We start from the raw sequence: 12979 nt of genomic DNA on the forward strand, positions 1-12979 counted from the left end.
TGGCAATGATATTTACAAACACTGAAACTTTAGTTTAAACCAAGGAAGAATCTTCTCAAGATCAAGTGAGTTGAAATGGCAAACTAGATCTGCATACATTGAAACATTCCCCTTCTCCTCTCCAATTATTTGTTTTCCAGAACTGAACAAAAATTAAGATCTGGGCAAAAATGAGGAAGAACAAAATCTTCCCCTTTCATGAGAAGTAAACCATTACAGCAATTCAGTAGATTGCCATAATTATCGTAGCAATACCTAAGTTTATCCAAAGGCAAGGTCAACAGAGAGGGATAGATAGTGGCTATGATAGCTCTATGCTGAATAATTTGAATTAATTTTCCCAGGAGGAGAAGAGAAAGCCACGATCATTTTTTCAAGCATAAATGAGAGGTGTTATGGATTCCTGGACTTTTGCAGAAGACACAAAAAGATCCTGCAGTGGCATAGCACAGAGACACCTAGAAATTGTGCAGGACCATATCCAGATGAATTTTTATTATCTCTTAGAATTGAAAGTCCACCACTTCTCTGGGAAACCTATTCCAGTGCTCGGTCATTCCCACAGTAAAAAAGTGTATCCTAATGTTCTGACGGAACATGTTCTGTTCAAGTTTGTTCCCATTGCCTCTTGCTTCTGTCACTAGGCACCACTGAAAAGAGCCTGGCTCTATGTTCTTTGCACCCTGCCTGCAGCTATTTACATACTTTGATGAGAACACCCTCAATCCCAGTTCTTTCAGCCCTTCCTCACTGGAGAGATGCTCCAGTCTCCTAATCAATGTCACAGGCTTTTGTTGAGCTCTCTTCAGTATGTCCATGTTTCTTTCGTGTTTTCTCTCATGAATCACAGAATTACCTTGGCAAGGAAAAACCTTCAAGATCCTCGAGTCCAGCCATTAACCTAACAATGTTAACATTAACCTAACACTTAGACCTTAATTAAGACATATCCTCAAGTTCTATGTCTGTAGGACACCTTCAGGGATGGTGACTCTACCACTGCCCTGGTCAGCCTGCTCCAATGCCTGATAACCCTTTTCATGAAGAAACTCTTCCTAAAATCCAATCTAAGCCTTCCCTGGTGCAACTTGAGGCCATTACATTTTTTCCTATCTCTTGTAACTTCATTGAACAGACTGATGCCAACCTCTTTACAACCTCCTTTAGAGAAGTTTTAGAGAGTTTCTGACAACCCATTTCTCCAGCCTCCCAAGGTCCCTCTGGATGGCAGCCTGGCCCTCTGGCATATCAGCCAATCCTCCAAGTTTTGTGTCTTTCAGTGAACTTGCTGACATTGCACTCTATCCCATCATCTAGATTATTAATGAAGATATTAAACAGAATTGGACCTAGTAGTGACCTTTGTGGTACACCAACAGTTATTGGTACACCACCAACTAGACTTTGTGCCACTCATCAAGACCTCCTGACCCCAGCCATTCAGACTGTTTTCAACCCACTTCACTATCCATTCATCAAGCCTACACTTCACCATATTCTCTGTGGACACAGACATAGTGCCAACAGTCTTCTGGAAGTCAAGGTTAACAGTATCCATTGTTCCTCTCACCTCTACCAGACTATTCAATTAATCATAGAAAGAGATAAAACTAATCAAGTGTGACTGCCCTTTGGTGAAGCCATGTTGACTGATTATTTTCTTGTCCTTCAGCTTGGATGTTTTCCAGGGCCCATGGAATATTCTATGATCACTGAAGTATTTCCTGACCTGATCCTCTTACAGCAAGGATATGTTTGGAAAGGCACAACTACACAGCCAACACACAGCTGGGACAACTGGAGACCCACCAGCAGGTGATGCTTGTTCTGCACAATGAACAGATTCTTGGGGAGCAGGTGGCTCTGCTCATAGTGAGCTGCTTTGTGCATGGAAACCATGTATATATTTAGGGGAGTTAAGTGTCTGAGTCATACAACCTGTAAGATGAAAAATTAATGATGAGATAAAGGCAGCTCAATAAAATGTGAGAAACCAAAAAAAAATAACTAGCTAAAGATAACTTAATCAAACATATTATGAATAGTTCATTTCAGGTCACAGTCTTGAACATTATTTTTAGAATTTTTAAAAAAAATTTTATAAGGACATTTATATAACTTTACTTTTAGAAAATACCTCAAGTTTGATTGAGTTGATTTTATCTCATCACCGTTTTTTCATGTCACAAATGGTGTGACTCATAAACTTGAACTCCCTTATATATGTACGGTTTCCTTGCAAAATCCAGCTCACCATGAGCAGAGCCATCTACTCCCTGAGGTTCTGCTCATGGTGCTGAACAAGCACCATTTGCTGGTCAGTGGCCAGTTGTCCTGGGGTGAGTTGATGATGCGAAATGTCTGATGGTCAGCTGAGTTGGGGGTGGCCAGTTGTCCTAGGCTTAGGTATATCTGTTTTGCTCCAGACTTTTTACCTGGTCTCTGGGACCTAGGATTATGGAATGTCTTTCTAGCAGCACTCAGTACCTTTCTAGCATCACTAGTACCTCAGCCTTTTCCATGTCCCGTGGCACCAAGGCCTCCAACCCCATCAGCATCTGGCCTGCATTTTTGCTAACCCGTATTTTGTCACCTAAATATTTGCAGAAGCCCTTCTTTCTGGCTTTGACATCTTTGGCTAGATTCAATCCCATCTGGCCTATGACTTTTCCTAGCCTTATGTAGAGGCTTGGACAGTGTCTCTGCATGCCTTCCAGACTACCTGTCCTTGCTTACACCCTCTGTATGCTGTGTTTTCGTGTTTTGAATTTTGCCATGAACTTCTCATTCATCCATGCAGCCCTGATGGTATTTTCTTTATCTGAATTACTACTCTATCTTTGGCCATGTACCTCAATAGAGGCAAATGGTAAAATTATCTGTTTGTTGCATGTGGAGTTTCACATGTCTGAGTCTTACGTATCAGAGCTCTGTCAGCTAAGGATGAAATGTTTCTGGCCTTGAAAGACATGTCTAGGTATCTCAAGCATGTCCTTGACGACAAAGAACTATTTTCAGTGAGAAAAAGTAAACTGAGAGGAGCTGTGAAATAATTCTGTGACACATACACTGGGAAAAAATGCTCATAAGTGTAAAGTAATGTACACTGGGAAAATAACCCTAACTATCAAATATAGTTATGGAAAGTGTTTAGATCTGTGGAGGTGCAGTATTAATACCTCATGTCATCAGATCTTGAGACAGAGAAAGCAGAACTTGAAAACTATAGGGAAGAACGTCAAAGCTAATGAGAACTAAATAATGATTTCTGTACAAAGAGTGGCAAGATATATTAGTATTATTCGCTTTCTTATATGGTTATACTTTTTTTCCTATGAAACAAAATAGGGATTGACAGGGCAATAAGCACCACTGAAGTAAAGGAAGTGCTTTTCAGTAATTTTAAACTACAAATCTGAGAGAGCTGTTTGTATTATTAAGTAAAATTGGTCGTAAAGCGATTAAATAAAAAATAATAGAAAATAATAATAATATAAAAAAATCCAGGTAAGGCTTTTGAACACAATTATGTGATCATATATGAATCTCTGTACTAAAGACTTCCAGAATGTCAGAACTTACACAAAGTGATATTATTTTTTATTTATATGCAGAGAACACAACAATGAACACTGAGTTTAGTTCAAGGTGGCTATTCTCCCTGATACAATGCACTAGATTATGTTACAACTGAAAGAATTTAAGTGTAATATTTAACAATCTGAAAAAGATATACAACTGAGGCAACAGAAAAACCCACATCTCATGGCCAAGGTTTGTAATAGAGAGCTCTGTAAAGGGACAGCTATAATCAGCCTCATTGTGGCCCCAGAAAAGGTTAAGGTAGGCACCCAAATGTCATCATGGTTGTCCAGTGAATGATTGTTCCTGCTCCCTTAGCTCAGATTCATGCAGCATCTATGGCTTACAGTTATTATCAGTTACCCTCATCCCTCAAGTCAGCATTAGTTGCAATCCCTCCTCAGGAGTCTTCTCATATTATTTATAGGTTTATTCACATAGCTAGTGGGATACCAAAAATTTCTAATTATATCTAGTAACATCACTTCACAGTTTTCAATTCCTTCTTTTTGCCAGACAATGCTTTGCCAAAAACAAGGTTTGCCAAAAATACTTTGCCCAAAGACAGAGGAGGCATCTGCAGCATGTGCTGACCAGACTCTATAAAAGAGTCCTTGTATGTGGGCTATCATGTCTCTAGAGAAAACTTCATGGTAAGTACATATCTGTGGCTGGCAGAAAGGAACAGTGTCCCTGCAGTCCACACATCCCACTTCAGCCCTGCTTTCCCAGTGTGCATATCTGTGTCTGCAAGGATCTGATGGCTGTGAGATAGAGCATGTCGGTACTTTGTGATCTGTCTGTGGAATTCTGTCCAGTAGTAGTGAGGAATAAGCCATTTCTGCTTTACAGCGCTGGTTGTCTTCTAGCCTGCAAGACATCTTTTCATATCATAAGAGGTAAGAGCCTAATTTGCACTTAAGGGACAGACAAAAAGGTGGCATATTCTGCAGAATTTATTTCTTTGTGATGACAATTTTCTGTAAAACTGTATGGGCATTTTTTGCATGCCCATATATTCCTGGCTGCTCCTTGGTTATGGTAAATGCAGCGTGCTGATGGATAGGTAGACTGCTCATGGCAAGCTAGCTTTCCAAAGTGGCTGTACTTGAAACCACTAGTCGCAGATATCATGCCAGGAAATGCTTCTTGGGGATTCCTTATGTCTAACTATGGATCAGTGAAATAAATGATCTGTTCCGGCATAAAAAACAGATAAATAAAACCAGTCAACAGAACAGACTATTGGAAAAGCTTAAAGGGTTGGAAAAACTGTATCTATTATTATTTATGACAATGGCCACAAATTTATAATAAAATTATTTTCAGAGGGTTATAAGCTGCATGTGAGCCTTGTGCAGGGAAATTCAGTAAAATGTAAAAATCAACTAACCAATTAAACAAAAAAAATGTACTGCTCCTGTTACTTTGAAACAAAGCAGCAAAAAGGAGGATCTGAATGCTACTATAAGGTGCAAATGACAGCATTTGGTTGGCTTATTTAGGTTAAATAGTTGAAAGTCATGACGTGACATCTAAATAAGTTACCTGTTTGTTTAACCTCCTAAGAACTCAGGTGCTTTCTATTACTGGACATGTGGCATTTCCCTGGAAATTTTCTTGTGTCATTCCCAGTACTGCCTCTACATACTCAGCTTTGATTTGTAAATTCTTCAGCTAAGGTTTCTAGCTTTGCATATAATTATTTTCATGAACAATTAACATACAGAGAAATAGCTGTGATGCAGTATTTTAACTTATTGTATTACCTGTCCTTATAAATCACTTGTTCACATGCTACTTCCTGGAGTTAAGTCGCTTGCAACAGACTTCTACTGTTGGCAAAGAAATACCAGTGCAGTGTACTGAAGGTGACAAGTATACTAAAATGGAAACATGATTTAATTGGGGTTTTTTGCATTTGTTTGTTTGCTTGCTTTTTCCTTCAACAGTGGAACATGGAAAACTAAAAAAGAGTCTAATTTCATTGAGACAGAACAGATTTTCTTAGATCATTGAAATTATTCTAGTGTCCACATCTGGTCTGATTTCTAAAATTAGAGACGGAAATATCACTGTTTAAAACCAGACACAAATCTGTTTGTATCTGAAAGACACGTAAAGGGCACTATTTGATTATCAAAGGAGGCCCAGGTAGCTGTACTGATCAGCACAGCTAATAGCACAGCTAACATTCACTGAGTTTTTCAACAGCAGGAAAGTGGTTGTACACATCTAATCCCTGCCTTATAATCAGAATCTACACAAAGCCTGAGGAGGCTGCAATCCCAACTTCCTTCATCCTAAGGTATTTTTATTTGCCCCACACATGCTTCAGGCATTGGAATGGGCTGCCCAGGTAGATGGTGGATTCTCCATCCATGGAGGTTTTTAAAAAGAGTCTCAATGTGGCACTCAGAGCTCATGAATATGCTGTAGAGGAACGTTACCATCAAGAAAGCTTCCAAAGGCCTTGAGCTAACAAGAACCTAATGAGTTTTTGTAGTGGAACAAAGCAATCAAATGCCTCTGATTACCAAGAAGTGGATGTGAGCCGGTATCAAATCCATCTGTGCCCAGTTAAGGCAGGCCCCCTGTTGAGCATGTGCAAGACCAGGGGGCCAATAAAAGGTGAAACTCACGGCCACAGACTAGCTCACTGTTGGGCTTAGACGAGAGAGGTCAGTAGCTCTCTGAGCACTGTATTACCTTTATTGCGCCACCAGCTCTCATTGCCCTCAAGGAGAGGCTCTCGTGGCGCAGCTGGTTGAGGCCCAGTACTGCAATGCCTAGAGCCCCGGGTTTGAGACTCCACAGAGAGCCTCACCCTGAGGGTAATGAGCGCTAGTGGCGCAATGAAGGTAATACAGTGCTCGGAGAGCTACTGATCTCTCTCGTCTAAGCTCAACAGTGAGCTAGTCTGTGGCCGTGAGTTTCACCTTTTATTGGCCCCCTGGTCTTGCACATGCTCAACAGGGGGCCTGCCCTAACTGGGCACAGGTGGATTTGATACTGGCTCGCATCCACTTCTTGGTAATCAGAGGCATTTGATTGCTTTGTTCCACTACAAGTTTTATCGAAGACAATGTGAAATCCTGCATGCAGGAAAGAATAACCCCATACAGCATAAATACAGAATAACAACAACAGATATTGGTTGTTATTTGGCTAGAAAACACCTTGCAGAAAACTCGTGTATCCTGGTGCACGAGTCAGCAGTGTGCCTTTGGAGGAATATAGGTACTAGCAAATTGTCAGGCACTCCTAATGGTGTTCCCAGCAGGCAAAGGGAAGTCATTCTTCCCCTGCATTTATACCCCTCATCTGGAGGGACAAACTGTGTCCACTTTCGTACTCCCAGGTGACTAGAAAGACATTGACATTCTGGAGTGAGTCCAGTGAAGAGCTTACAAGATAGGTAGGAGAAAATGATGTATGAGGAGAGACTGGAAGGGTGGAGTTTGTTCACTCCAGAGACAAAATTAGAATGGAGTTGACTTATTGTTATCTTCAACAAGAAGTGGGTGGTTATACTGTTGAAAGAGACACTCTTGTCAGACGTGCAGAGTGAAAGGCTAAAGGACAACGTGCACAAGTTCTAGCAAAGGAAATTTCTGTCAGGTAAGGTAGTAGGAAAAAAGAATTAGTCATCAAGAGGGATGAAGAGGGACTGAGGAATCTCCATTATTGAGCATAAGCAAAACTTCCCAGGAAAAGGCTCTGAGAAACTTGACTGAACATTTGCCCTGCTTTGCACAGGAGGGTGAACCAAAGAACAGCCTAAACTTCTGCTTAAAATCACAAATTCAATGACACAGTTTAACTTGTTCAATAAACTGCATAGCAACAAAAAATGTGGACTCATTTGGGCAAAACATCTTTTCTTCCACAGTGTTCTCTGCTGACAAGCCCCTCCATAAAGTGCAGCCATGTCATCAGATGCTGAGATGGCCATATTTGGGGAGGCAGCCCCGTACCTCCGAAAGTCAGAAAAGGAGAGAATTGAGGCTCAGAACAAACCTTTTGATGCCAAGTCATCCGTCTTTGTGGTGCACCCTAAGCATTCCTTTGTGAAAGGGACAATCCAGAGCAGAGAAACGGGAAAGGTCACTGTCAAGACTGAAGGTGGAGAGGTGAGTGAAAAACAAAGATGAAGGACACCCTTTGATTCCCAATCTCAGCTTTTAGTTGACATATATGCATCATTTTCTTCCTCTGACAGACTTTGACTGTAAAAGATGATCAGATCTTCTCCATGAACCCTCCCAAGTATGATAAAATTGAGGACATGGCCATGATGACCCACCTCCATGAACCCGCTGTGCTGTACAACCTCAAAGAGCGTTATGCAGCCTGGATGATCTACGTAAGTACCAGCCACAGTCTCCCTTTGGGCAGCTAGGAGGAACTGCTTTGCCAGGCTAAGTGGAGCCAACGGGCTGTCTCCTTTCCCCACAGACCTACTCGGGTCTTTTCTGTGTCACTGTCAACCCCTATAAGTGGCTGCCCGTGTACAACCCGGAGGTGGTGTTGGCCTACCGAGGCAAGAAGCGTCAGGAGGCCCCTCCACACATCTTCTCCATCTCTGACAATGCCTATCAGTTCATGCTCACTGGTGAGTGGCTCTTAGTAACTCCATAAAGAAAAATCATTTTAGAACTTATCTCAGAGGTTCCTCAATAAACATGCTGATATTTCTTAAAACATTGTTAGACTTCTATTTAAGGCATAGCATTTATAACCGCTAATTTAAACAGGATTTTTTTTTCACATCAGTATTTCAAAAAAGCAAGTAAAGTACTAGTGTGTCAGGAAAAAAACCAAGGGGAATGGACAAGGTAGAGCAAGTAATATAATTAGGTCTTCAATTAAATGTTGAAATTCAACAAGGTATGAGATCAATATATGATGTGAAAATTCATTCCAACAGTGTGAAGTCAATATAAAAAGTTTACAGGAAACATCAATATCACAAATGTTCAGATTTGTCTTGATAAAACCATAACATGAAAAAATGAAATTTATATATTTATACATACTGCATTTTTAATTGTATATTGCTGCTGGTTTTGCTTCCACCTTTTAATTTTTTCCTTTGCTTTTTCCTGTGCTAGTGCATTCAGAACTATTATCCATGCTCAGGATTCCATTGTCATAGATTCTTACAATTTTCTTTACTTCTGTTCTAAATAGAAAATTTAAAAAAAAGAGAAAAACAAACAAACACAAAAAGGCCAACCAAACAGAAACAAACCAGAAACAATTTACTGTGTGCAACAGAACAAAAGACTGTAAAGACACAGACCCATTTTCACTCTTTATGGAAAAGCATTACTTTGCAAATCATTGAACTTTTAAAAATTGTTAGTACTAAGTAAAGAGAAAAGTAGGCAGATATTTTTCTTGTCATAACCTACATTTCCTTCATTAATTTTCAGTCTTTTTTGTATTCTACATTTTTAAAAGCTATTTCTTCCTGCCCCTTTCACAGATCGTGAGAACCAGTCAGTCCTGATCACGTAAGTACCTCCAGGTTCATGTTCCTGTGGGGCTGCCCAGTGCCAGGGCACCTCCTGCCTGATCACACACTCTCTGCTTCTCTCTTTGGTTTGACAGTGGAGAATCTGGTGCAGGGAAGACTGTGAACACAAAGCGTGTCATCCAGTACTTTGCAACCATTGCAGCAAGTGGGGAGAAGAAAAAGGAGGACACACCTGGCAAAATGCAGGTAAATTAATAAATGCTGGCTTGAAACAATGCTGTTCCTGGCAAGGGTTTTGGAAAGGATGACCAACAATAATTATCATCCTGTAGGGAACGCTTGAGGATCAAATCATCAGCGCCAACCCACTGCTGGAGGCCTTTGGAAACGCCAAGACTGTGAGGAACGACAATTCCTCACGCTTTGTAAGTTTTTCATCTGAGAAGATGACATTTGCAAGTGATTAAGGATGTCAGAACAGAAGCTGTCACTTCTGAAGTGTCATGGTTTAATGATTTTATTCCTTGAACTAATATTCTTTTTATAATTTTTTCAACTAAAAACTATCTAGATTATCTAAGAATAAAACTTTTTAAATGTAGCACTGCACAAAATATTTACAAAGCAGGACCATTTAAATATGTATAAAAACCTATATTATTTAACACTTATATAACACTGCTGGTATGTCATGAAGACTGTATATTCCAATCTGTATAAAATGATGCAATGCAAAAGGCAAGAAAGGAGGAAGGAAAAGGAAGACAGAGGATGGAAATTGATCCAGTGTTCAGCAAAAATACAAATTCCTGGTACAAGTTGTCTGGTAAGGGATAGGGACACAAATGTCTTCAAGACTTCCTATCAGAAACCAAACTACTCCATGACATGCTCTGTGCATTCAGGTTTAACCACTAAAAAATAACTCTGCTCAGCTCATTAACTCAGTATTGTCAGCATTGGGAGTTTTCTGAATATTTGTTTCATTCTGTTTTGATTTTAAAAGAAAACACGGGGAAAAAAATCCAAAGAACTTCTAAGTTTAAATGCTGTCCTCTATGGAGAATGTAAGATTGCATACTTACAGTCTTAATGAAATTGCAAAATCTCTTTTTCTTTCCCTTCTAAAGGGCAAATTCATTCGAATCCATTTTGGAGCTACTGGCAAACTGGCTTCTGCTGACATTGAAACATGTAAGAGCTCCCTTGACCTGATGACAGTCCTTCCCCACATTCTACCTCAGTGTTACTTCCTTAGGCCTAACTCTGCCCTACCATCCTTGCCAGATCTGCTGGAGAAGTCCAGAGTCACTTTCCAGCTCAAGGCAGAAAGAAGCTACCACATATTTTATCAGATCATGTCCAACAAGAAGCCAGAGCTAATTGGTAGGAAGCATTACAAATTGTTTGATGGAATCTGAACATGTTTAGCCTCTATCTTCATTCTTATACCTAGATATGTCCTATCCTACTTTACAGACATGCTCCTCATCACCACCAACCCGTATGACTTCCAGTTTGTGAGTCAAGGTGAGATCACCGTTGCCAGCATCAATGACCAGGAGGAGCTGATGGCTACAGATGTAAGTGACATTTGTAAGAGCATACTGGTATAGTGAAATTCCCTTTAACAGTCTAGAGGTTCATTAGAATGATTCTGTTTCCAGAGTGCCATTGACATCCTTGGCTTCAGTGCTGATGAGAAATCAGCTATCTACAAGCTGACAGGGGCTGTAATGCACTATGGGAACTTGAAGTTTAAGCAGAAGCAGCGTGAGGAGCAGGCAGAGCCTGACGGCACAGAAGGTATTAATTAAATCCAGGGCTCCCAGTAAAAGCAGTTACATAGCTGACAGTTTCCACTCAGGTATCTTGCTCCAATTTAGTTTCATACAGACATAAATCTCAGTTTCCATAATATTCATGCTTCCTAATTTCCCCTGAGGGTAGCAAAGGACTTTAGTGCTGAAAACTGCAATTATGTATCAGATGACACCCACTTTCAGTAACCACTTTTCTTGTCACTGTCTCCGTCTCTCTGTGTGTGTAGTTGCTGACAAGGCTGCCTATTTGATGGGTCTGAACTCAGCAGACCTACTCAAAGCCCTCTGCTATCCAAGAGTCAAGGTTGGGAATGAATATGTGACCAAAGGTCAAACGGTGCAGCAGGTAATAACCTCTGTCATAGTTTACTCTTTTACTCTGGCTATTATTTTCCTTCTGCTGCACACTTCTTTGTTTTAGGTGAACAATTCAGTGGGTGCCCTGGCAAAGGCTGTGTATGAGAAGATGTTCCTGTGGATGGTTGTTCGCATCAACCAACAGCTGGATACCAAGCAGCCCAGACAGTACTTCATTGGTGTGCTGGACATCGCTGGCTTTGAGATCTTTGATGTAAGGAACACAGAAATCCCATTGAAATCTTGAAAGGCGATTAGACATCAAGAGAATCTTGACCACTTATGGTGGTGTTTTGCTTTTGTGGTTTTGTAGGTTTTTTTGTTTGTTTGCTTGTTTGTTGTTGTTGCTTGTTTGTTCATTTGTTTTAACATACTGTACATGTGCAATTTCAAATCAAATTTTGCATTTTCTTGAAAAGATTTATTTTTCATTTTCTGAAATGCTTTTCTTCCTTGTATATGCCAATACTTTTTCTCCAGCACAGTCCATGATCCATGTATCTTCATGCAATAGCTTTATATTATCCACAAAGTAGCAACTGCCTATCACACGAATATCACAGATGTTGTAGATTAGTATTAATAATATCCACTGACAAATAGCACACAAATACCAAAAATACCATATCATGAGTATAGGAAGAGAAAGGTAGACTTAAGTCACACAAAGTTGTACCAGGGCTCTGTGAAGAGAGCACTATATATAGCCCTTGCTTCTAAAGAGCCAAGGATTTCAACGGGAAGAATCCATTAACTGTCTTTAGTGCAGAGTTTTACAGACATTTGGGGAAGGTACCTGAGCCCAAGCCAGGACTGGCAAACACTGCCAATAACTGATTGTTTTTGTAAAAGCAATGGGAAAATTTACATATTGCAAGAAAAAAAGAGAGATGGAAATTGCACCTTCATAGGTGCAATAAGACTACCAAATTGTTTTGGTGTTTCTTTCAAAAATAAATTTTATATGAAACCATCAACCAGGTAGCAAAGAGAAAAAAAAAGACTTTAAAAAAATCTTCAACTTGGTATCCCTGTGTAGGATTCTGGGTGCACAGGAGAAAGTTATGTGGGCAGTTCTTCATCTTGAGGATGACCTAACCTTGTGTTTGCACTGGACAGTTCAACAGCCTGGAGCAGCTGTGCATCAACTTCACCAATGAGAAACTGCAACAGTTCTTCAACCACCACATGTTCGTGCTGGAGCAGGAGGAGTACAAGAAGGAAGGAATTGAATGGGAGTTCATTGACTTCGGGATGGACCTGGCTGCCTGCATTGAGCTTATAGAAAAAGTATGTTGATTATATTTAAGATTTTGTTATGTCTTCCTTGTGATAGGATTGTTCTTCAGGCAATAGAATTAATATGATCACACATAGCTTGATGGCAAGAAGTCTATATGTGTAGATTTTTTTCTAGTTTACAAAGATGAAATATATCTTTTCAGAAACCCAGACACCATTTTTGGTATTATGTTTACTATATATTATTATTACAAGTTTACTTTGCAAAACCATTAATGCATTAATACAATTTGATTCATCAGAATTTCCAAATTATTTAGAAAACTTTCTGTAATTTTGTGATTATTTAAGTTCTGAAATTCATTAGTTCCAGACAGAAATTCATGTTTTGTCTAGAACTGAGTGTCCAAAACTTAAAAAAGATTTACCGTTTTTTGACCCAAAGATTGAATACATTTCTCAGCTTCCTGTGCCTCATCGTAGTCTCCCTCTG

General features: G+C 39.8%; 1 protein-coding gene across 2 annotated transcripts in view; it reads left to right on the forward strand.

Annotated features, from left to right (window-relative positions):
* Window positions 1–12979, forward strand: part of LOC103529205 (myosin heavy chain, skeletal muscle, adult) — an 88134-nt gene that overhangs the window by 23776 nt on the left and 51379 nt on the right. Inside the window, exons 1-13 of one of the 2 annotated variants that reach the window (XM_030461699.1) lie at window positions 7512–7715; window positions 7805–7948; window positions 8041–8197; window positions 9074–9101; window positions 9199–9310; window positions 9397–9489; window positions 10195–10258; window positions 10352–10450; window positions 10544–10647; window positions 10732–10870; window positions 11115–11233; window positions 11309–11458; window positions 12364–12534. The exons of the other annotated variant lie outside the window; for it this stretch is intronic. Of the exons in view, the coding sequence (XP_030317559.1) occupies window positions 7512–7715; window positions 7805–7948; window positions 8041–8197; window positions 9074–9101; window positions 9199–9310; window positions 9397–9489; window positions 10195–10258; window positions 10352–10450; window positions 10544–10647; window positions 10732–10870; window positions 11115–11233; window positions 11309–11458; window positions 12364–12534 (1584 nt within the window). Of the gene's footprint in view, window positions 1–7511; window positions 7716–7804; window positions 7949–8040; window positions 8198–9073; window positions 9102–9198; window positions 9311–9396; window positions 9490–10194; window positions 10259–10351; window positions 10451–10543; window positions 10648–10731; window positions 10871–11114; window positions 11234–11308; window positions 11459–12363; window positions 12535–12979 lie in introns of those variants that run through there. 2 annotated transcript variants of the gene reach the window in all.

Source organism: Calypte anna, chromosome 18 (assembly GCF_003957555.1).
Source record: "Calypte anna isolate BGI_N300 chromosome 18, bCalAnn1_v1.p, whole genome shotgun sequence".
Lineage (NCBI taxonomy): Eukaryota > Metazoa > Chordata > Aves > Apodiformes > Trochilidae > Calypte > Calypte anna.